A 24,244-nucleotide genomic window follows, 5' to 3' on the forward strand; every position below is an offset into this window, starting at 1 on the left:
TGTCTTGTCAGTTAAGGCTTCTCGAGCCTTTTTTTTGGTGGGTCTACACACGATAGACATGCCTGCTGAATTTTCCCAAAAACGTTTACATTTCATGGCGAGTTAGACCCGAAAAAGTCCACTTTAAACCAAAATGGCAGACTTCCTTTTTCTTTTCAGTCATGGCTTGAGGCTTTTTTGTGTCTCTACTCACGATAGACCTGTCTACAAAATGTCATGTGGCTGAATGACACTGACTCTGGGGGCTGAATTCGACAAAAATTCCGACCTACCTGGAGCGTTGGGTGCGTCCGATCCATGTCGCCCCACGTTAGCACCCACACTTGGTCATGTGACTTGTCGTAGAGCATCTTCACGGGAAATGGATCCGTAGAGATTGCCTACAAAACAAAGACCACGAGGTTGGACTGCTTTTAATACTAATATGTAGATCCCAAGACTTTCACCAAAGAGGTTTTCATCAGTGAACCGCCACATCTACACTTTTTGATACATTAACCTTTTATGATGGATCGAATCTGGATATGATCCAGATTGCCCATTCGGCAGCAATGTAAACATCATTTTGGAATGCTTCCATAACATAGAAACATGATGACAAATATAATCAGAAAATACTTATTTCATCAAAATTTGCAATTTAAATCCGGGTTTGATCCATTTTGCAAATTTGGAAACAATATAAACAACATAATTTGGGAATAAGGCCATAAAAATAACATGATGACGAGTACGATAAATTAACAAAATACTTCAGCTAAATCTGTAATGTATATGCAATGTATAACCAATTTTCATTAGAATCTGACCCAGATTGCAAAATTGGCTGCAAAGTGAACAACAAAAATTTTGGAGTAAGGCCATGATTAATGGGATTAGTTAAGAAAATACTTCTTTCAGTTAAATTTGTGACATATGCTATATGCAAGGTCAACAACTGGAATGTCAAACTGAGTTTCATCCAGGTCTGATCCAGATTGCATAATCCGTGTAAAACCTCAGACTTCATTTAATATTAGCAATTTCCCTGATAATTTTTTTTTTTTTAAATACAAATAAATAAACAGTAGCCAAAATGCTACACAGCTAAATGAGTGGCTTCAAAAGTCCAGGAAAGGCGGATTTAGACGAGCGCCTTGGGGGAGGTCTGCTCTCCCTCACTCTCCGAGTACTTAACGATTTATATGTTTTGGTTGAGCCGTTAAACAAAGGTCAAGAAAACCTCTGCCAGGCCTTTTAGCAGCGTCTCGACCCGTTGCTCCACTGGTGTCCATGTAACATTTTGCCTGACATTTGGGAAGAATTGATTTTGTTGGGCAGCAGATGTCCCATCATGCCAACACAGACGTGCTAAACGTGCTCAGCTGGTCGGGACGGTGATGGATAGAGCCGATATAGACTCGGGGGGGAAGGAGAACGTAGAATGAATTATAGTAAAAAGGCAGAAGAGGAGGCATGAAGGGTCAGCAAGAAGGAGTAACACAATCCATTAACCTGCTTCTGCATGGCTGCACGCGGAGTTGAGGACACCCCCATCACTGGTGTGTTATTGCAAAAATGCATAAAATTCTTTTTTTTTTGCCTCAAAATTCTACACAAAATACCCCATGATGATGATAAGGTTGGAAAACGGAAATGAACATTTTTGAACATTCAATAATAAAACACTCGCCTATTATGTGTCTATACGCTGAACTCCCTTTTTTTTTTTTTTTCCCTTTTTATGTTTTACTGCATGATAGTCTTATTCCAAAAGGTATGCATTTTTTTTTTGCCAGAAAATTCTAAATAAAACATCACAAAAGCACAAACAAAAAAGAATTTTAAAAAGATGTGCAAATTTCTTAAAACCTGCCTCTTACCCTAACCCACAATATATTGTTAGTTATTTTTGCAAGAAAAGGAACTGATAACTTTTCATTTCTGACAATTTAGTGGAGAATTTTGAAAAAACGTACTTTTACCTATTTAGACATTTTCCACATTTTATAGCCTTGTTACAAACTGGATGAAATCCTTTTTTTTTTCTCTAAAAAATACCACAAAATGACGTCACCCCAAAATACATTTTAGACAAAATATCATAAAACTCAGTCATTCCAAACGCTCTTATTTTTATACTCACATTAAAAAAATAACTTGAATGCAACCATTTTCATGTTTGGACGTTTTGTGTAGAATTTTGTGGGGGCAGGGTACTAAATTTAATACATTTTGGAATAATTATGAAAATAAATACTTTCCGGATGCATTGTAGTCATACCCATTCACTCACTTTTGGTGTTTTATCATATCCCAAAATGCAATAAATTCATCTTTCACCTCAATTCTCTTCACAAAATATCACATGAATGTAATTTGAATTTGATACTTGTGAAAATTCATTCGAAATTAAACACTCAAATATGACGTGCATATTTACTGTAAATGCACCCTGAACTTTAGTCAATATTTTAATTTCTAATGAACAAATTATTGTTAATTTTTAATGGTTGTCAATTTTGCTGAGAATTTTGAGGGGGAAAAATGTATTTACGGTAGTACATTTTGGGGTGGAGGAGGGGAGCATTTAAAGTCACAATGGAAAATGCTCTCCCCATAAGTTTGGCCTTTTGCACTTCCCATCATGCATTAGCCTGCAGGGAGTCTTTGAAGTCAACTCTTGGAGGAGGGCGTTTTCTGTGACCCACCTGCACCACCCGCTGCGCTTGGATGTCCACCACCAGGAGTCGGCTCTGGAGCGGCTGGCTCACGTAGACGTACTTCTCGCGGACGTTGACCGCTGACGACCACACGCAGCGCTGCGGGGATGCGCCCTCGCCTTTGGGGCACATCTCTTCCTGCCGGGGGGAGCGGGGGGGGGGGGGGGGGGGGCATTCATGAAGCGAGCCACATTAGATTAGAGAGACAAAAATGCATCGCATACTTGTTTCCCCTCGTCATATTCTTAGAAATGAAGTTGTACTGTACACTAGGAATTAAATGTGTCTTTTCAACAGGTTTAGTGTTCAACAAGATTGCTGAAAATAGCAGGTAATCACATTAGATTTGTAATAAATTCCCATGAACATTGGCTAAATTAGCAGGTAACCAGTGACCACATTTATGACTAATTTGTTTGTTTGATTGTTTTCCCATGTAATTGTGGTCTCTCGTCATAATTTCTCCTCACCTCATTTTTTTTCATCACATTTGACCATTTCTCGTCTTGTAATGGATTGAGCAACACTTTACCATTTCTCTTCTCATTGTCATTGAAGTACCATTTGACCATTTCTCTTCTCATAATCACTTCAGTAATGTTTTACAATTTTTCTTACAATCATTTCGGCAAGGCTATCTCTTCTAATAATCGTCAAAGTAACATTTTACTGTCGTCACGTCATTTCTAAGGGCAGATTTGAAGTGCATTGGCGGAGTCCTTGCTGTTGTCTGCAATTCCCCCGCTGACAAACACCACGCTCGCATTCGGGTTGCGCTCGGAGAGCGTTTAAAGTGCAGCGAGTGCTGTTTGCAGCAGGAACTCGCTAACGTGCGGCTTATTGAGTTTCTATTGATCTCTAATACAATCACAGGCTACTCTGTAAAAAGCCCAATCCCTTTACAGAACAGGCAACTTTTACCACCTAAAGCCCATTGTTCCACTTCCCAGCGGATTACCCGCCCGGGTATCGACTGTGTACAGTCTATGCTAAAGGGTGCGGATAATCCCATTAAATTCGGAGGTGTTAGGGAGGAGCCCACTCTGACTCGATGAAGGGAGGTTGGTGACACATTGCACTGAACATTAGTTAATCCTGTCAGGACACATGGAAAGCAAATCAAGGTCCAAGACCGAAGGTCCAAGGTCACTGGTAGTAGATAAAAATTCAGTAGTGGCGAGTAGAAGAAGTAGTGAAAGTACACATGCTTTGTTACTGCATTTAAGTGGATTTGTCAGGTATCAGGTACTAAAAGTGGCACTTATACTTTTACCAGAGTCTTTTTTTTACATACAGTAAGTATCTGTACTGTGATTGAAGTGCAGAGTGTGAGTACTTTTGATAGAAATCAAACATGAATTACATAGGTAGCGACAATCCTCTCCGTGCGCTTGATTTGCCGGCGGATCTCGCACTGGCTGGGCTGCAGCAAAGTGATGCCCTCATCGGAAAACACGTAGAACATGTTGCCCACGCTCAGACCTGCAGAACAATGCGGGGAACATGAAGGCAGTAGCTCAAGGGGTAAGGATTAGGGTATCAATTAACACCAAAGCTTTTTGGTAAGCAACCGAACAGAATTGCTTCAGTGGCTTCAGTCTAAAATCCGACTAAGTTCTTGTAAGAAAAGAGTGTCCGGGAATGCGACGTCTGTTAGCATGCTAGCGCATTAGCCAATTCTCAAGAATTAGGATTCTATTAGGCGCACATGATTGTTGATATCCCAAAAGGTAGTGGGTTTGGGGAGGCCATTGAACCGATTTAACTTTACGAGGAACATTATACAACCTTAATACAAAGCTAACCCAAACACCAACATTGCTTTAAATGCATAACCAACACTAACCCAATCAAACCCTACCTGAACTGAAAGTTGACCCAACACTAACCCTAAGTCTCAACCCATCACCTAAATCATAACTCCTACACCAATCGTCACCCTAATAAGCCAATTTGTTATTCATTCGGCACATTATTGTCAATGTCCTGAGAGCGAGCGGGTGCAGGGAGGACATTTTGCCAATTCAACTTCACGCGGATCTTAACCCAAAAGCTAACCCCTAACCCTAACTCCAACCCTAATGTGGAACTACTAACCCAACCAACACAATCCTAACCTGACCTAAATTTATCCCAACCCCTGCCCCAGCCCTACTAACCCAAGCCTAACCCCAGCAAGCCTAACCAAACTGTAACCTGACCATAACCTAACCGTAACCTTTTACCCCAAACCCAATTCTAACCCTACCAAACTAAATCCCAAATGCTAAATATACTAACTCAAACCCAACGCTTACATTAAGCCACACATCCTCACACCAAATCACATGCAGATCAAGTTCTAAAAGTCAATATCTGGAGCAAACAATAACTCCAGATCAATTAGTAACTCATAACCATTGTTTTGTTGATGCTAAACATCAGCATAATTGAGGTACGCCACTTCATGTATGCACGTACGTAAACACTATTGTACAAGCATCATTAAGTAGGATTTTGCGCATCTTAAACACACGGTGATGCGTACAGTAGACCGAATGCCGCATGCTCTCCTGCCAACTTGTCAACACATCACATTTGTAACAACACGGCGAGCGTGTGCTGCCTAACAGCCTGAAACTGACAAGTCAGCCACGGTGGATGCTGCGCTCCCGTTGATAAATGCGCACAAAGCATCCAGGCCGGCGCATTGTAAAACACACGCAGCGCCGCCATAAACAGCAGTAAGTCTCGTCTGGAAGCAGGGAGACCGGCAGTGTTGTTGTTTTTGAGGTTATAATATACACAGCATCCAGACAGGATTGGATGGTTTCCGCAACAGTGGAGCTGTGAGCGCTAGGTATGGGATAAGAAGGGGAAAAAAAAAAAAAAAAGGATGCTTGTGTGCGAGCGGCGGTTGATGAAACGCCCCCCGGGCAGTGTGCAAGGAGGGGGGGGGGGGGGGTCGGGGGTGAAACTGGCGAGCCGGTGTTTCTTGTGGACAACACAACATATAGACTAATTTACTGTATATGTATTCACCAGCCCGGGAGAGTTGCGCCGCATGCCAACTTAATCATACGAATACAAAAGCAGTTGAGCTGTATTTACCTTCCTCTCGCCACAGAATGTTTGCAACTGAAACACAAAAGGAAGACATCAACTTTAAACTGAGTTGGCTTGGCAATGGAGGAGCATCTCACAAAAAGACAACAACAGTAAACTCTCGCATTCATGAATTTTGACATTTTCTGAAGAACATTAAAAATTCACGTTGAAATTTTGTGCCGTATGTTCGTGCTAGTTCTCAACTGACCATAGGCAAATATAGCAAAGCTGTACTTTTCGTGTCAGGTTTGGTCCCAAACCTCTGCAAAAAGCAAGGCTTCACTGAATACAACAACATTTCCTTTCTCATTAGGATTTTTATCTTACGTGTCTTCTTGGCGGAATCTTCCACAAACAACGAAGAGATGTCCTCGTCTACTCCCACCTCGTTCTTGGCGATGCAGGTGTAGGCGCCCGTGTCCTCGTAGCGGACGCTGCCGATGAACAGCTCGCTGCCGTTAGCTAAGAGAACCCAAGAAGAAGTGGGGGGAAAAAAATGATGGATTAGGAAAAGGGAGAATTTAGCGAGCACGTTCACCTTTGGGAAATGAGTTGGGCTTTGGTCTCGGAATGTTTTGGAAAAAGTCTGATGCGTTAACGTCCTCGCAGGAAAAATATTGGACCGCTTCTAAAGTCAGACTGGGTATAATCGACAGAACATGTTAAATTCCCCAGCATATGCCTTTTCATAGGCGTCATTTGGATCTACACATGGTAGAGTTTGGAGGAGTAGGTCATCATCAGAGGCCGTGTGAGACACAGCTGCGCTCTGATCCTCCTTCAACGTGGCGCTCTGATGAGCGGACGCCACACAGCAGGGGCGTTACAGAGGACCTCTTTGCTGATGATGACGGGCAGGAACATCAAAAGCTAGACCTTTTGCACCTTTCGAGAAACATCTATGGCGTGAGCTCCCTTAGAACCACCACTCTCTTTTCTCACCCTTCCCACCTTGCCTCTGTCTGACACAGTCCTTCATCAAGTGAATGGCCGAAAAAAGAAGACGTGCCTGAAAAGATGCAGGACGCAGACAAACTCATCATAGAAATTCTTTTTTTTACCACGGCTACCAAATATGAACCGTTTGCTATAACATCTGGGCAAAGCTGGTTGCAAAATGTTTCAATTTTCATCGTTGCCTTTGGGTAATGTTTTTGTGTAACCGCTCGGTTTTCATACAAAAATCGTGTGACTTGAGCATTCATTTCGTGGATCGATAAGTGTTCATCCAAAGCATTTCTGAAGTTGTGTAGAAAGGCTTTATGAGACGGAAAGGCGTATTCCACAATGCGAGCTTTTAACAACAACTCAAGGGGATAACCCTCACGGTCTGCTCAGCAACATCGGTGCAACACATCCTGTCAATAGTCAAACCTTCAAAATAACATCATGTAGTTTAATTCCAGTTGCACCACTGTTTCCAGCGCCACCAGACGGCTTACACAGGAATTCAACCACGTGGCCCTTTTCGGTTGATTTTCACTTGTTGTCGGGGTCCTTCACAGTTGAACTTGTCCTTGAGATCTTGTTTGATTGTCTTTCTTTCAGACATCTGCGTCATCAGTCAAACACATTTGTCTCACCGAACGGCATCACGCCCGAAACAGGCTTTCACAAAATTGTAGGCAACGGACACCTGGCAATTACTGTCGAGGAGGCTGTACGTTAATTACAGCCGTTGACATTTCTCAACGCTTTCTTTTAAGATCCCGATAACAGCATGTGATCATTTGCACTGAAAAAGCGCTTTAACAACGTCCAAAGCATTTACTCTCATTTTTTTTTCCGGCAACATTTTGAATTAACCCTTCATTAAATTAGTGGGTTTTTCAGTCTTGATTTGCAGCTATGTGGTGGCGAGTGAATTTAATTGAGCTTTTAATTCTGTATGACAATTTGTTGGGGACCCTGCCGGGACTTTGGGAGGCTGCTACTGAGATCTAATTGATTTGTTCATTTTGATGGACATGTAATTATCTGCACAGTGTGCTGACCTTCCAGTACTAAAATACAAACATAAACAGGCTTGAAACCCAAATCTGAAACCGTGACGCACTCTTAAAACCTTAATTTGAAATGCCAGACTTGAAACACCAAACCAGACTTAATACCCTAATTTGAAACTACAACCGTGTCTTAAAACCTTACATCAAAACACCATCCTTGGCTTGAAACCATAATTTGAGTACTGAGACTGAGACTATAATAACATTTGGGAATGGTTTACAACCAGTCAATTGTGCAAACAAAGTGAAATTTGAAGGGTTAAAAAACTGTTATGCTATACTAATGACAAAGACTGATGTTAGTTAAAACGTTATGCTGTAAAAGAAGCACAAAATACATTTAAAAAAAAAAAAGCTGAGTGTAGTTAAAATTAGATAAGGCCTGAGGCTTTATGAATAAAAAGTTGACAATAAAAATCCAACAATGGCAGGGAAAAAAAAAATCCACAAAAGGCAACCTGTACTTACCTTTGAGAGAAAGCTGCTTGGCGGAGTGCGGCTGCAGCTCCACGCCGTTCTTGAGCCACACCAGCTTGGGATCGGGGATGCCGTCGGCGCGGCAGTGCAGGCTGGCCGACACGCCGGGCTCCTGGGCCTGCGTCTCCGGGTACACCAGGATCACCGGCGGGACTGCAGCACGCAAACGAGAGAGGAGGAGGAGGGCTGGAGTAAGACCACCGGCGACGCGGAATTACTTTCGCGGCGCCGTGGAATGAATTCGCACGGCCAAGCGCTGGGGGGGCGGCTTTATTGCGGCTGCTGCATGAAAAAGATGTTGGACTACTTGGCGGCGCCCGAGGGGAGCAAAGCTGTGAGAGAATGTAGACGATGAATGACACCTCCGGTTTTCAAAAGCACCTCAGAGCCTTGACAAATTCCATGACTTTTTTTTTTTTTTTTTAAATAGCTTTGGCTTCTATGCAGGTCTACTGGAGGGAACGACTATCATAAGCGTAGACGACAAGCCAACCAAAATGACCACAACACTTTTGGGAAGACACCAACAACGTAATCTCTATGTTCCCTCAAGACCTGCATGTGTATTCATCCAACTTTTATTGACTTCTTTTATACTGCTTATGAAAGCAAAGCATTTTAAAATCCCTTTTTTTTTTTTCCCCCTGATGTGACTGGGACTGCAATGCGGTGACAAAGTGCTGCTGGAAATTTTCAGCCTTGTGAGGTAGTATCACGCAGCCGCAAGTAAGGAAACAAGGGAGCAAGGTTACAAGGGAGAAAGGAAAACGGAAGGTAAGGTTTAAGGATTTCTGGTAGCGGGGGTCACCAACGTGGTGCCCGTGGGTCTGTTCAGGAAATAGCTTACCAGTGATGGGACATTGAGATTTTCTAAGAATGTTGTGGAACTGATCGTTGAACACTGGCACAGACATAAAGAAAGTGTTGCCTGTTGATAATGATCTCTTTCCTAATTATTGAGAGTCATCACAAACACCATCAGTGTCTTGTCATAAATGAATACTATTAATCTTTGATATTAGTATGGTAATATTATGAAAAATCGTTTGAGTACATTTGTCAGTGTGTTTCACACTGGTTGCGATTCGTACTAATCAGTCCTAATGAAGTAGCTCTCAACTTCCAAAAAGGTTGGCGAACCTTGACTGACGCAAGGCAGTGGAGGAGGAAAGGAAACATAGGAACAAAGATACAAGGGAGAAGGGGAATACATGCGTAATGGTAACAAGGTAAGCAACGGAAGCAAGTTAACAAGGGGGAAAGTGAACACGGATACAAGGAAAATAGGGTCGCAAGAGAAGGAAAGTAACAAAAGAGTAAGGATAGAAATGACCAAGGGCGGGAAAAAAAACAAAGTAAAGGAAAAACAAGTGAATAAAGATGCAAGGGTAGCAAGGGCTCAAAAAAAGAAGGGAAAAAGTAGGGAAAGAAATGGAGTGAGGAAAAAGGAATAAAGGGAAGCAAAGGAGCAATTTAAGGGGGTAAGTAAAGAAGGACACAAGCGTAGCAAAGGAACCAAAGAAAGAAGGAAGTAAGGTAACATGTAAGGAAGGAAATGAAGCACATAAACAAGAAAACGCGGGAAGCGAAGGAAATAAGGGGGTAAGGAATAAAGAAAACTGGGGCAGGTGAACACGGTAAGGGAACAAAAAAAAAACAAGACAAGCAAAGGAAACATGGGAGAAATGTAACTAAGGAGGGAAGGAAGCAAGGAAACGGGTCGGCAGCTGAACACGACAAGGCAGGGGTCTTCAATCCTGTTCGTCGAGGGGCGCTGTCCTGCCTGTTTTCCATCTGTGCCTGCTGTAACACACACCTGATTGAAATGATCAGGATCGTTATCCAGCTTCTGCAGACCTTTGGTGAATATCTGCAGCAGGGAGAGATGGAAAACAGGCAGCACACCGGCCCTCGACGAACAGGATTGAAGGCTCCTTGGATAAGGGAACGAAAAAACAAGGGAAACAAAGGAGTAAGGTAACAAGGACATGTAGGGATTAGTTCATAAGAAAGTAGGCCTGACTGACCGTTGACCTGCAGCACATGCGTCTGGTGGATGTCCTCGTACCCGTAGGCATGGCAACTGTAGTTCCCCATGTGGATGGTCGTCACCTTGGTGATGTACAGCGAGCCGTCATCCCCAAAGTCCTTCAACACACATACAGCCGGCGGGAAATGAAGGGAGGCTGAAACGGAGGACGGGGGAATAGCGGGAGAAGAATGGGATGCCGCCACGAAAGGGGGCCGGGGGACGGGAGGCGGGAGAATTCCGGGCAGCTTGATGGAACGCGGCGGGGTGGCGGCGGGATCGCGGGACTATGCATCAACGCCCAGCCGGCGTTTGGGAATTTGATCCTTGGTGCTGACAAATTGCAAGGGTTAAAAATATAACAGCCATTAGCTTGACGAATGGGGGCGCTTGTTTGTCGCGGCGGCGCGCGCCCGGGGGGGCTGCGACACACATCGTAAGGGTGGATTAAGGCATGAAGTTTTTTGTCTTTCGGCCAAGTGGCATTTCCCATCCGTCTTTGTCACGTATTCGCTTCATGGCGGTCAGATGACATCAACGAAAAAACAAGAACGAACGGGCCGACCAAGCCCTGTTGTGGATGATTGACATGTATTGCGTCCAATGGCACGCCAACGGTAGCTGAAACGCAGGAAGGCGAGGGGTTTCTACAACAGAAACCCAAGAATTTAACAAGTCACTCAACTCAATCATATTTATAGATCACTTATATAAGTGGGCAGCAAATAATGAACACTTTCCTGCAAATTCACACTCTTGAGAAAAGACCTCAACATAGAGGGGTTAGGGTTAGGCGAGTATGATGACAATGTTTTAAATGCAGATGTAGCTAAGCAGCAACTACAATACGATATGACAGATGCGCATATTTAAAGTACAACAGAAAGTTTGGACATTCAGGGTCGAGTTCCCCTTTAAATGACTTTTCTTCGACTTGAAATGTCTTGAAAACACATTTATTTGTACTTTTTCCAAGTGCTTTCCATCACAGGGTGTTCTTCGGCTTAGCTGTTGCACACGTTGGCCCAAAATACGACAGCTCTTATCACCTTATTCGTCCCGTCATCTGATTGGAAAGATGAATGACAAAATGTGACAAAAGCCGAAGAAAAGAAATGAAACAAGGATAGCCGGCATGTGACGAATGCTTTCCGAGCGATTCACAGAGACTCGCTGGCATTGTGCGCCTAACATTAAATGACGGATTCCAGATGGCACCCAGCATAATGGGATGTTAACCTTTTATTTCATCAAAATGTACTACACGGCAAATTACACTGGGCCCGTTATTTCTATCAAGGCTTTTGTGCGGCTAAGGACATTGGAGGTGGCCGGCAGCCATGTTTCAAATAATTGAATTCAAATTTGTTATCAAAGATTTGTACTTTTTGCCACCCTGAAACAAAGTGTCAGCGCCACCATCTCGAGAAAAGAAAAGAGCCTTCATTTCACGTGTTCTTTGGTGCTGTTAATCATGTTGCTGCCACTTACATGCAAATACAAATAGTTGCACATCAAAATACATTATTCATCGTTTTTAAAATGAGTGGCAATTTGCCACATCGCGCGTCCACTTGGCTTCCCGAGACCGTCTCGTGTTGTTAACGCGCACAGCAACTCGGATTTAATGGCAACTTGTACTCAAAACGTGTACCGGGAAATGGAAACTCTATTTTCTTCTATTTAAAAAAATGTAAACACACACATAAATTATAAAATATTTATAAATGTAAGGGACACATTTAAACCACAATTAAAGGACAATTATAAAATATTAATTATAGAAATATTCATATTTTTCCTCAAATTGCTTTCCGATGTACTGTTGATAATGTCGGAATGTACTTATTTTTATAATGTGATCAATATATATTTTTCCGATCAGCAGCAAAAAAAAATTCCTTTAAAAATCGGAATATATTTCCACATAAAATATAGAAATAATCAAAATTTTCCTTTTTGAAAAAAAGGACATGTTTTTGTTATGATAGAGTATACACAACAGTACAATTTATATAATAAGTTATATATATATAATAATATATATAATAAAAATATTGATGCACATGCGCAAAGGCCAAGGGTGGCAACATCATTTGACCCCCAGAACAGTGCTAAGCAATATAAGGAAAGGCAACTCACATTGATGTCCTCCAGGTCCAGGAAGTTGAGAACCACTCCGTTCCTCTTCCAGATGATGGGTGGCCGCAGGGTCCCCTGAATGGCGCAGGTGAGCACGGCGCTCAGGCCCACTGTCACCGCCGAGACGCTGACCCGTTGGTCCTCGGCCAGGCTCAGCTGGACCACCTCTGCCAGGAGGGGGAAAGGGATGCGAATTGGTTCTGCGATTAGTGAGGAAATAATTGTACGATGGGGGTAATCATTGAAATGTGCTGATGTGGCAGAACAGCGACCGAGGCTTAATACATCTCAAGGGTCCGTCTCATTACCAGCGGAGCGAGGAGGATAAACAGCTGTCCCGGAGTGATTCCGCACGGGAATAAAAAGAGCACGTGACCGAGGACTAAATATCATTCTTCTCATTAAGGCAAATTTATGTTCATTTGAACGGTCGCGCATGATTCCGTTCACCTTTTGTGAAGAGACCAGTAGTTATTCTCCACTTTTGTCACCGTTCATTGACAAGCTGTGGGGCCGAGTTGGGTGAGGGTGGAGTTTTCTACAGGGGGGCTACATATACAGTATAGGGTGTTCCCCAAAGTCACTATACACCTTCTTTCCTCGACTTCATTTCAGGAAGGATTCGGACAGACGTGAGGCCGCCATCTTAGCCTTTGCAGTTTTCCAAAGCAAATGACCTCCTTGTCAATGGCTCACTAATTTACAGTGGCGCAGCACTGAAAAATCATTACCTGGCAGGACATTTTTCTCTCCCCAACTGCGGTTCAGCGACAGTTTGCGAAGCTTTACGGCCGTCACCGTTGAAGCGTCAACGTGTTGTGCAATTGACACAATCCATGGAAAGGTTCTTGAAACAGGATCTGTTCTTGGCAAAGCACGCAACTCAGAGAGCATTCGCACAAAGCAAGGGAAAGTCTATCTGGAGGGCCGGACTTAAACTCAGCATCGACAAAAGCTCATTTCAGCAGAGTGATAAAGCTTTCCTCGTACCGACTTTAAGTTGCTTTGCATCCTACTCTTCTGCTTGAAGCTGTTGGCTTTGCGCGAACACCTGTTTTATAAATCAGTCATACCTGTTATGAGTTGTGAGGTTTCAAAAAGGTTAAGGTTGTGAGGTTTCAAAAAGGGGGGCAGAGAAAGCAGAAGCACCAGCATCGCTACATGCAGTTAGCCTAGCCTTTTTCCTCAACCAGGTACTGGGAAAAGTCTTTGGATTGCTAATTCATTGTCCACTCTTTCACATCGAGCTTCCCCTGATATATTTTACTCTGAAACTTGTCTTAAGTTACTTTACACAATCATTTAAATGTTTCTTCCTCCATTTTGCATCTCTATCAGAATTAGGGTTGGAGTTGAAGTTGGAGTTGGATTTGGGTTTCGAGCTTCAAGACTTTTCACCAGGAAAGCGTGTGACCCGTGTTGTGTTCTGCGATAAAGTCTGGATTCCTGGGCTGTAACTATTACATTTAAGACAAAAATTAACAAGGTGTGCTAGTCAGGCTGCCCATGCAGGAAGTTATTGGCCTCAGCAGCGTCGTCCGTTCCTCTGCTTTGCCTCGTAAACTTAGCAAAGGGGGACAACAGAGTTGTCTGCTCTCCGCATCAGTAATTCCTCCAGAGATCTCGTACGTGCTCTGCCTGCCATCGCTCTCACTTCCTGTCAGGCACGCTCGCGCATTCCCACCTCGGTCAATCGTTCATTAGCGTGTCGCTTTGATTCTGACTCATGCTACCGTTTTCACATCCTCCATCGGATCAGTTTCTCCCCATTGTAGTCCGTCCACATTTCTCAACCAATTCAAACCATTCAAACATAAAAAGAGTAATACAATGCAAGACATCATTTTTCCACTTTGCCCAAATTCCCACTTTCCTCAGAATTCCACTACACACACACAGAAAAAAAACCCATGAAGTGAATGAGACATTCAATGACAATGTTCCCCATCTCTCTCATTCCAAATTCAAACTGTTCAGCTAACTCAGTACATCATGGGAACTATTTTCCACATTCCAATAATTACCACATTCTCAAAATTCCGCATTATTGTAAATGTAAAATGCCCCAAATTTCCAAACTTTGTGATTTTTTGTTTTTTTACACATTAGGTCCTACTTAAAGATTTCTTCACATTCTACCTTTCAACAATCCAATGAATTACACATTTCAGTTCAGAATCATCTCTTCAACATTGACATTCAAGCATCATGGTTGTTTGAGTCTCCATATAGCTGTAGCTGTTATGAAATGTGCTATATAAGTACATTTGTACTATATTGTATATGTCATATAATCTGTTGCACATTATTTTGGGGAGCCCAAAGCTGATTTGTGGACTTGTGACTGAGAACTACTGCAGCAATGCACACAATCCCTCCAATATACAACTAGGAACGCTTCCTTTCTGTCTCTCTCTCTCTCTCTCTCGCCCTCACTCACTCTCCGTTAGCTCTGCTGATTGATTAGCGGCGCTCCCGGAGTCCCTGAATGGTCAATTACTGGCTTCTGTGCAACCGGGCTATTCCGAGAGAAAAGGGTGGGAAACTAACGGGGGCATCATTTTAAAGATAATGTCATGACATCCTTGCCCGGCCATGCGGAGCGACAGAAAGCGTCCGCCTGTGGATACGCAATTTGTCCCCTCGTTGTGTCAGAATGGGTTCAAGTCACGGGAGGAAGCCTTGAATAGCTTTACAAGAGACTCTTCAATTTATTTATCCTGCTGTATGTACAGCAAGAGCCGGACACTAGAGTGGATGCTAGTTGGCTCGGCCTAACCACCATCCCTTATCCTGACCCGAACCTCAACCCTATTCCTAACCCTTGACTGACGGAAAATCTTGAATCCCCTCATGTGCTCAACGTGCTGTTTAAAGGTGTTTTTGCAGGTCATCTCTCATTTGGCAGCAGCAGAATCAATTTATTCAAGTGATGCTCTCGCTTTGTTGTGAACGTGACAAGATCTCCGACAGTCCTGATAATCCTTCATCTTTAAAGTGAGGAGCGCCGACCCCCAAACCTGCACTACACCCCGCCTCTTTCTGACAGGCACAGCTAAGTGGTCTTTCATGTTCTTTGGAGGGGAGGGCTAGGTAAGAGATATAAAAGCCTACAGTAGGTGTCAGAGGGGATTTCACCTGAACCGAGGGTCGCAATCTGTAGAGAGAGTGGCAAACTTTCAGTATACCACCAGCATTTTTTATGAGTTGCAGACCTTTTCTTTTATGTCGCCCCCTAGCAGAGTGATTGCCCCGGGCTGTGTTCAGCAACTGGGCTGGGATAAAATCTCTGTCCGCATGATAACGCGTTTGTGAGCTGTCGAGAGCGCGCCGAAGCAACAGGTGGTGCTACCGCTTATCTGAAAGCCACAGTAGCCAAGGGTGAGGTGGCAAGGAACATATTGGAAAGGATACAATTTGAAGAGACCCAAAGAAAGCCCTATTGCAGAACCTGCACAATTGGCTAAATAACTGGAATAAACCCTAACCTCAATGCCACCCTAATCTGAAACCCAATCCTGCTCAACACTAACCCAAACTAAATGTTACCATCTTCATCCCAACCCTACCCTTCATCTTAAAATTGTCTTTAACCCCAATGCAAATCCTAAATCCTTATCAACTCCACTCAACCAACCCATACTCTAAACCTAACCTTCAAACGCCAACAATAACCCAGACTCGAACCCGGAACCCTAACCCATCAACCGTAACCACAGCCCAAGTGATACCCCGTCACCTTAATTCAAATCTTAACCCCAACGCTATCACCCGAATCCAAACTGCCCAGCCACAAAAATACCTGCAAGATGAACGCAAATAAAAGTGATCGGCATCAGACTGCTTATGTAAGGACATCCTCCTGGCCACCTCTGCTCTCCTCTCAACCTCGACACCTTTGCCCTACCCCTAAACCCTCCTCGCTCTCTTCTTGTAAGCACTTCCCCCCACCAGGCTGGAATCTGTAAACCGCCTCTAATCCTCACCCTGATCAAAACGTGCCCTCGTTCTACTGAATATGGAGGAGCTGAAAGCAAAGGAGCTACTAGGTGTCTGTTTGGAAAGCTGATAGCTGACAAATACTGAGGACTCACTTGTCTTCGCTCTCCACTCTTTGCGCTGGCGTTATATAAGAGCCCCCTTCCTCCGTTTCAATACCATACTTTAGTCAAGACATAAGTGCACTACTATAACTGAGCCATATGGCCAACTCGCTGACAATCCACAGCTAGCAGATGTTTTCCTTGAAGGGAACAAAAGTTCCCCTGAGACTATTGAAGGGAAATATGCCTTTCTCTGCTGTGATGGCAAAAAAAAAAAAAAAACACACAAAAAAAAATAGCTGACAGTGTTGCGCCGGCATGAAATTTACAACTGTTTGTTAATATTCACATTGACTAACATTGTCAAGGATATCAAGCAGAGGTGGGGAGACTGGGTACTACTTGAATGTTGTCAATTTCAGGACTTGGGGTTTGCTTGGCCAAAATTCCACTTGTCAAACTTGGAAGCTACGTTAACTGAACTTCATGTCGGTTACGCATTCAATTGCGAAGACAATAAAGTACCAGTAACAAAACACGGCGGCTGACTTGGGCCATCAAGAAAACCGATTGGAAATGTGTGGTGCAAACGAGCTACTGTGCGAATGACTGCCCAAGATTTTGACTTGACTTATGACTTGCATTGCTCAAGTTGTTGTTATCCTTTCAGCTTTTCCCCTCAGGGTAATGACTTGAATATTTATATTCAGCTGTCACTATAAAAGCGACAAAGACAGTTAAGCTACATTAACGTCACAGTTTATCTAACTGATAGCTAGTCAAACATGAACTACTTTTCATGCCATGTGTTTAATAGAGAAGACAAAGTCATACACAATATGGAGGTGAGTTTGGGACCATTAAAAATGATTTCATTGTGAAGTACAGACACTGAGTGCAAAATGGCTAACGTATATGACTTTGATCCGATTTGTTTGAAATTTAGTGGGCATCGATATGACTTGCTTGATATTTGGCACATCAACTTTGGACTTACTTGAAACTTACTTATGACTTAAACCTGTATGACGTACTTACAACTCCGGTACCAAAGGTACTGATTTGCACCTTACCATATTTTGACACCCTTATGTTGGTGTTTGGGTATCCAATGGGTGTTGATTGGTGGACAGACAGAATGGCTTTCTTTGAAAAGAAGAAGAAAGGACACCTCATGCTTGACTGTATTACATACATCATAGGTTAAGTTGGGTACAACACTCCCTTGGTAGCGAAGCAATGAGGAAGCAAAATTATTAACGATATGAAGACCGCAGTAGAAGAAAGGCTATCAGGGTCAAAAGTAAAGCCTCCCGAGCCCCTGCGCGGATTTGCATGTCTGCAGTTAATTAGACACGAAAAGTTGGCGGAAAGGAAAAAAGGCGAGAAGCGCAGGGAGCAAGCTCGGATGGGATTACTCTCCATGTAATGACGGGAGATAGCGAAAGATTTGTCCGACGACGAGCACAACGCCCGCCGGGAGGTCAGAACGATGATTTCACATGATCCCAGGCTCGCATTTCCCATCATCAAGTGCAATTTGTCTTCGAGTAGATCATGCCAAAGCTGATATTAGTCACTTTGGCATGTCTCGAAGAAGGATTAGAGCCGACTCTCAATTAAGGTGCTAAATTTAGACAAGGATTTTCAACTAAGGATGAAGTCGGACATGAAATAAATTGTCTTTTTCGAAAAACGATCACCCTCATCATGACAGGATACGTTCAAATCAATGATCTATTCTGTGAAATGCACAGCTTTTGATGTTTGTACTTTGGCGAATTCCAGGGGTCCTTCTAAAGCAAACTTGTACGAGAGATTTTGTGCGATAAAATGGGAGATGCTAAATTGCAAAAATTGCGAATTTCCATCATAGGCTGTTGGTGACGCTTTGTTGCAAAGTTCAATAATTTACAGTCAAACAATATATGCCCCCTGAGTGTTATGAAATGTGAAAATATTACTACTCGCCACCAGAACGTCTGATAGACATCAAAGCCAGCACACGTGCTCATCATGACCACGACTGGGCGCATAGAACATATTTTAAATAACTCCTCTGAATTTTTTTTCCCTGTTTCCTTTGTGGTTTCTAAACATGTTTTTATTTTCTTAAAATAAATTATTATTATTATTATTATTTTCAGTTATTTTTATTTTTTTATTTCAATAAGCAAAGTGTAACATAACCTGATGTGGGCCACGTTTCATTCACAATTCATTAGAACAGGCATGGGCAAACTACAGTCCGCGGGCCATATACTGACCTGTTTTCTGAACCCGAGCCGTGGTTGATTGTTCTGAGCAGTTGTGATGTCATTTTCAGTCGAGCAAAGACAAAATGGCCGCCCCCGGCGATGGCTAAAGACGAGTGGATTAACACTTATTCCACAAATGCAATATTTATCAGAATACCCTGTTTCAACTAGTGGGCTTGCATAGAACAAATTCTTGAAAAAAAAATGTTTGCGTTGACTTCCCCTTTAAGCTCGTTCCTTGTGTTGTTCATAGCAAAGAACTTTGTTTCACACTAGTTTGATTAATTTATTGTTTGCATTATTTATTCTTTTTCAATAGTAATGCTTTACACCTTTATTTTTACTCCATCCTCTGGCTCATTTGGTTTAAATTATTGATGTTGCTTGGTTATTTTCACATTTTATATAGTGAAAAATAATAGTTGAATTGAAATTTTTGGGAGATGTCATTGTAAAATAAATGACTATTTATTACCACAAATAACAGAAAAAAGTACGGAAAGTTTTGAGATAGTTGAGGAGCTTTTGAGCATGGAGTCGCTGAAGGAGAGGAGAGGACTTGTATGAACAGGTGTGTAAACCTGAGTCATTGACACCAACGTACTACCTGCTTTTCCCTCATTGCACACTGGTAGTCAATCGGCTTGTTCGTGTGCTTCCCAAAGCTTTCGATGCAAATGTTCCTGGCCCGGGCCCCTCTGTCAAATTTTACATCCCGATGTGGCCGGCCAGTCGAAAAGTTTGCCCACCCCTGCATTAGAACACGCAGTGGGCCAATGAAAAAACAAGCAGCAGGCTGCAAATGTCAGTCAGAGCAAAAATAATAATAATAATACACGGACAGGCGTGAATAAGTGCTTTTTTCAATTTAGCTCTGTTTTATAGGAAAATTGGCAAGTTCTCGAATCGGCGAGGTTTGACTGTAAATCCATATCATCTATACAAGGAGCACAACAAACCCTTCTAGTGAGGTCAGGTAATGTCATCCCCTCTCCTTCCGTTGAGGTAGACTCCGTGCTTGAGTGTATAAATCCCGCACGGCAGCGGTGCACAGTGGCTGCACAATAAGTGTATTGCCGCCATAAAACAAATTGATGGCCGCTGAGGTTTGGCGCTTGTGTTTCTTCATTCAGCTGCGCAGTAAATTATTGCTTCCCTGCCCCGCCTGTGCTCATCTCCACCTTACATAAAGACTCCGGTGTTCCATCTGCCCGCAGTATGTGCGCACCGGAGGGAGGGATGCGGGTGGTGGTGGTGGGGGGGGTTGGGGTCTATAACGTTGTCTTCCAGAACCCCTAATTGTTGATCATGCACTTCCTTTACTGCAACTCTTTTTTATGTTTCCTCTCCTGCTCGGGGGAACGGCGTGTGTTGCACTAAATAAATGATTCAGATATTAAACAGACAGGCAGCAGTTGCCATGACAACCGGGCCCAGCCATTCCTCTGCAATTGTATAGCGAGCAGACGGCCGGACCAACGCCGCATTCCCGAAGGAATTCCGATGTTTATTATTGTGATTGTCAGTTCGTAGCTGTTTTTTGGCACACACTAGACCAGCCCATGTCCGTCTTCCACTGCACAGTACCTACTCAGGTCTACTCGCTACTACAGCGCATTTCCACTGTCAAAAGCTAGTGCTTCTTGCGAGTAACTACAGTGGCTCCATGGCTAGAAATCAGGGACATCGGCCTTCACCTTTAGGGTTTGCTCAGGGAAACGTTTAAGGTCCATTCATTTTCTATATTTTATCAATTCCAAATCATATTGCATAAAATTAGAAAGACAATTCCCTATGGAGCACTTCCATGTTTTCTTTTCCCAATACTTTTGTCCACTAAGGTGATGTTCCGCAGGGAAGCGTTCAAAGTCCTTTAGAGTGAAAAAAGTTTAGGGTAAATTCACCTAAAAGAAACGAGGCTCTTGCAGCAATGTCAGGTATCCAAATACTTTTGTCATCATAAAACTTTGCATTTCCCCTCTCTGTCTGCTTGGCCGTAATTCTCTTTCCTCCTCCATCTTCTGCCCCACTGCTCTAGTGATTAATTAGTCAAATGTGCCTCCGCTACAGCGTGGTTTCCACCGCGGCGCAATTCCACCATTAGACAGGAGTAAACAAGCAAGGGAAAATGACGGGAAGAAAAAAGGAGAAAACAAACGGAACTTGGGGGGAAAGTCATCCTAATTAAGAGGCTTGCCCCGGCTCTTTATAATGGGAAAGTTGGGAGAATGGCATGCAAAGTCGTTGAAATAAAGTCAACTGCATTAAAATTCACCACCATCCCTCGCCGGTTCTTGCAACATCTTCATCTCCAGATTCGGAATTTGAACATCGTTTTTGTGGAAAGGGTCAAGTACACAATAACCTACAGAACACCGTGTAAAATCCATGACATAGCTAAGTCAACAGGAGCAGTTAAGCCCATTTATCTACCTGTTAGTGGCTAATTACCTCTGGCTAAGACAGGAAAGCTAGTTCCTGTGTTTGTGTTGTTTCTCTTCTGGAAAATGAGATGAAACTATATGTATCCTGCATTCTAATGCTGCATTCATGGACAAAAAACAAATCGTGAATGGCTTATTAAAACGGGCTCCATGTCTGTTTTCCATCCTCATATCGTGTCAGAGGTGCGATGATTCAGAGGCGGCAGCGGATTAGACGGGTGAGCAGGTGCCTTGGCGGATGAAAAATGAGCGGCCCGCCCGAGCACACACTCTTTGTGCGTCGTCAGTAAGGCGATACGTCGGCATTTTGAATCGCATCATAATGCCATTAGCGTCGCTTGCCGGATGTCTGGCAGATACGTCTTATTGTCACCAACACCATGCAGACTTCAGAGTGAGCATTATTTAATAATGCTGTCAACGGTACTCATTTGGATGTTTTGACACATGCTTTGACTGTGAGTTATGGGCTTGACCGTAAATGCTAATATACTGTAGCTGATCTCCACCAATGCTACAGTGGATCAGCAAAACAATACGTTTCGGGAAGACCTCATTCCTCATTGCAACCTCCGTTTTCATACACCATAATGTTTGTACATTGGGTTCTCAACAAATTTCATCGTAGCCTGTAAATCGACAGCTAACAGAAGCGCTAGCATCAAACGCTTCTAGTATGAGCAAGGAGAATTTGTCTGAAAGTGGAAGTGAAATACTGTTAGCGTTTTTGTTTTTTGTTTATTTCAACCACCAATTTATTTGACCAATTTTATTCCACTATCCACAAACATGTAGCCAATTAAAAATATGACTAATGAGTAATAAAAAATGATAAATGACTCACGGAAAGCAGTGTAGAACTCGTGCAGGCTGAGGTGTGCATCGTTGTTGTAGTCGTCGTAGCGCAGCAGGTCCTGCATGGTGCAGTGCAGTAAGGAGTCGTCCAGGTGCTCTTTCACGGAAATCTAACATACAAGAAAAATATTCATACATTTTTACAATACAGTTGCAGATAAAATAGTTGCCAAGTGTTTGCACAATTTCATTTTCTATTGACTTTTTGCGGTTTGCCTTCCATGTTACTTTTTTACCGTCCTGCAGCCATGATTTTGCCGCCTTAAAAATGCCCTGGTCCCGGTTTATCTCTTCCAATTGATTGTCTACAGCACCGCTGCGCATGTGTCGAGGCGGATTAAAGGGACGTGACAAATTTAATTTATATATTTCAGGGCCTCTGGCAGGCTACAGCCGCGTGTTCCACTGATAGCGTCTGATCTGACCGTGGGCGCGCGCAATAAACACTCCCCCGACCAAAGTGCAAGACTTTTTTTCCGCTGCAAAGACCACCCGCGCTCGTGTCTATATCTTGAGGGACAACTGCAATTCATCTTTATTTACATTCCATGGGTAAACTGTTTAAAGACTTTTCAAAGAATACGTTGGCAATAATATTTGCCAGTTTACGCAATCTTTTGTTGCATCTCATTCTCAATGCAGTAAACCTGCGGAATAAAAATAGATAAATGAATATTTCTATTTTTTTGCCTTTAAAAAGTCATCCATAAATCACTCTTGAGTTTTTAATTTTAAACAACCAAGCGCTGTGTAGGCAACAATGACAGCAAGGTGACAGAAGATTAATTACTCGCAATGTTTATTCAGACTCGGCAGGCGCTTATTAATTTCAACGCGGGGATTGTTTTTGTTTTTTAATGCACGACATTTTTTTCGCTGTATTTTTATTGTTTTTTAAGGGTGGGACGATTAACTGTGAGCTATGTGAATTGAGATCAATACAGACACAAGATGACATATACATACATATATATATATATATATATATATATATATATACATATATATACATATATACATATATATATATATATATACATATACATACACACATAAATATATATATATAAACACATACATATACAAATATATATACACATATACACACATATACATATATATACACATATACATATATATATATATACATATACACACACATACATATATACACACACACATACATATATATACACACATATACATATATATATATATATATATATATATACATATGCACATGTAGATATATACATATACACATAGATATATACATATATACATACATATATTTACATATACATACATATATATATACATATACATACACATACATATACATACACACATATATATATACACACACTCACGCACACACACACACACACACACACACACACACATTCCTATACACAAAGAAAGATGACACAACCAATTTTGGGCATATTTTGAGATCTAAATTAATATGAATGGCGTTATGTCATTAAAAAAAAAATTCCAATTGTAACAGAAAATGTTTGCTAACAAGTAAGGTGCGCACGCTGTTCATTTGAGTCGCGGCTGTTGCATTTATGTACTCCAGGGATTGATAGGACACTTTCAAACTATCGCATTTCTGCCATCCATGCACTGTAAATGCACTAATGCTAACAATAAGGCTCACAAAACACACAGTTGCTTTCATAGCACAAGTTAAGACAGCTGTTCTATGTGCTAGAAAAGCTACAAACAAAACCAAAGACAACTGAAATGATCAGTTCATTTTGGCCACCGCCCACCTTCTCCAGTTCCTCGCCAACCAATCGTCCATCCTGGTTTACGTCCAAGTACTTGAACATGGTGTCCACCAGCGCCCGCCTAGCCTCCATGTCTCTCTGCTGGTTGCGTTCCATTTCAGGGTTTCCCGGAGTGGTTTTCATGTCCAGCAGCAAACTTTTCAGACGGTTGTACTCCGACATCGTGCACGCGTTACCTGCGACACCAGAAAACTCAAAATGATTCAGCTGAATCTGTTCACTGACTCAGGTTAGCCAACTCGCTGAAACCAAAGTTGACTCAAACGATTCCAGTGAATGTGTTGGCTCGCTCAAGTAAAACGAATCAAAGGGAAAATAGATGACTCAATTGGATTTGATTGAATCTGCTCACTCACTCAACTGTCTCAAAGCAATGAATCTGGTCATGGACACACTAATTAATCC

The 24,244-nt window shown here is 42.4% G+C and overlaps 1 protein-coding gene across 1 annotated transcript in view; it reads right to left on the reverse strand.

Moving 5' to 3' along the window:
- fstl4 (follistatin-like 4) overlaps nucleotides 1-24,244 on the reverse strand; it is a 98,125-nt gene that overhangs the window by 6,900 nt on the left and 66,981 nt on the right. Inside the window, exons 5-14 of the mRNA XM_086012272.1 lie at nucleotides 23,822-24,015; nucleotides 22,033-22,153; nucleotides 12,444-12,610; nucleotides 10,300-10,420; nucleotides 8,264-8,425; nucleotides 6,117-6,251; nucleotides 5,793-5,819; nucleotides 4,066-4,184; nucleotides 2,691-2,840; nucleotides 273-380 (exon numbers count right to left, since the gene is read on the reverse strand). Coding sequence (XP_085868398.1) covers nucleotides 273-380; nucleotides 2,691-2,840; nucleotides 4,066-4,184; nucleotides 5,793-5,819; nucleotides 6,117-6,251; nucleotides 8,264-8,425; nucleotides 10,300-10,420; nucleotides 12,444-12,610; nucleotides 22,033-22,153; nucleotides 23,822-24,015 — 1,304 coding nt within the window. The remainder of the gene's footprint in view (nucleotides 1-272; nucleotides 381-2,690; nucleotides 2,841-4,065; nucleotides 4,185-5,792; nucleotides 5,820-6,116; nucleotides 6,252-8,263; nucleotides 8,426-10,299; nucleotides 10,421-12,443; nucleotides 12,611-22,032; nucleotides 22,154-23,821; nucleotides 24,016-24,244) is intronic.

Source organism: Filicampus tigris, chromosome 17, assembly GCF_054856515.1.
Source record: "Filicampus tigris isolate MCC_2025a chromosome 17, RoL_Ftig_1.0, whole genome shotgun sequence".
NCBI lineage: Eukaryota > Metazoa > Chordata > Actinopteri > Syngnathiformes > Syngnathidae > Filicampus > Filicampus tigris.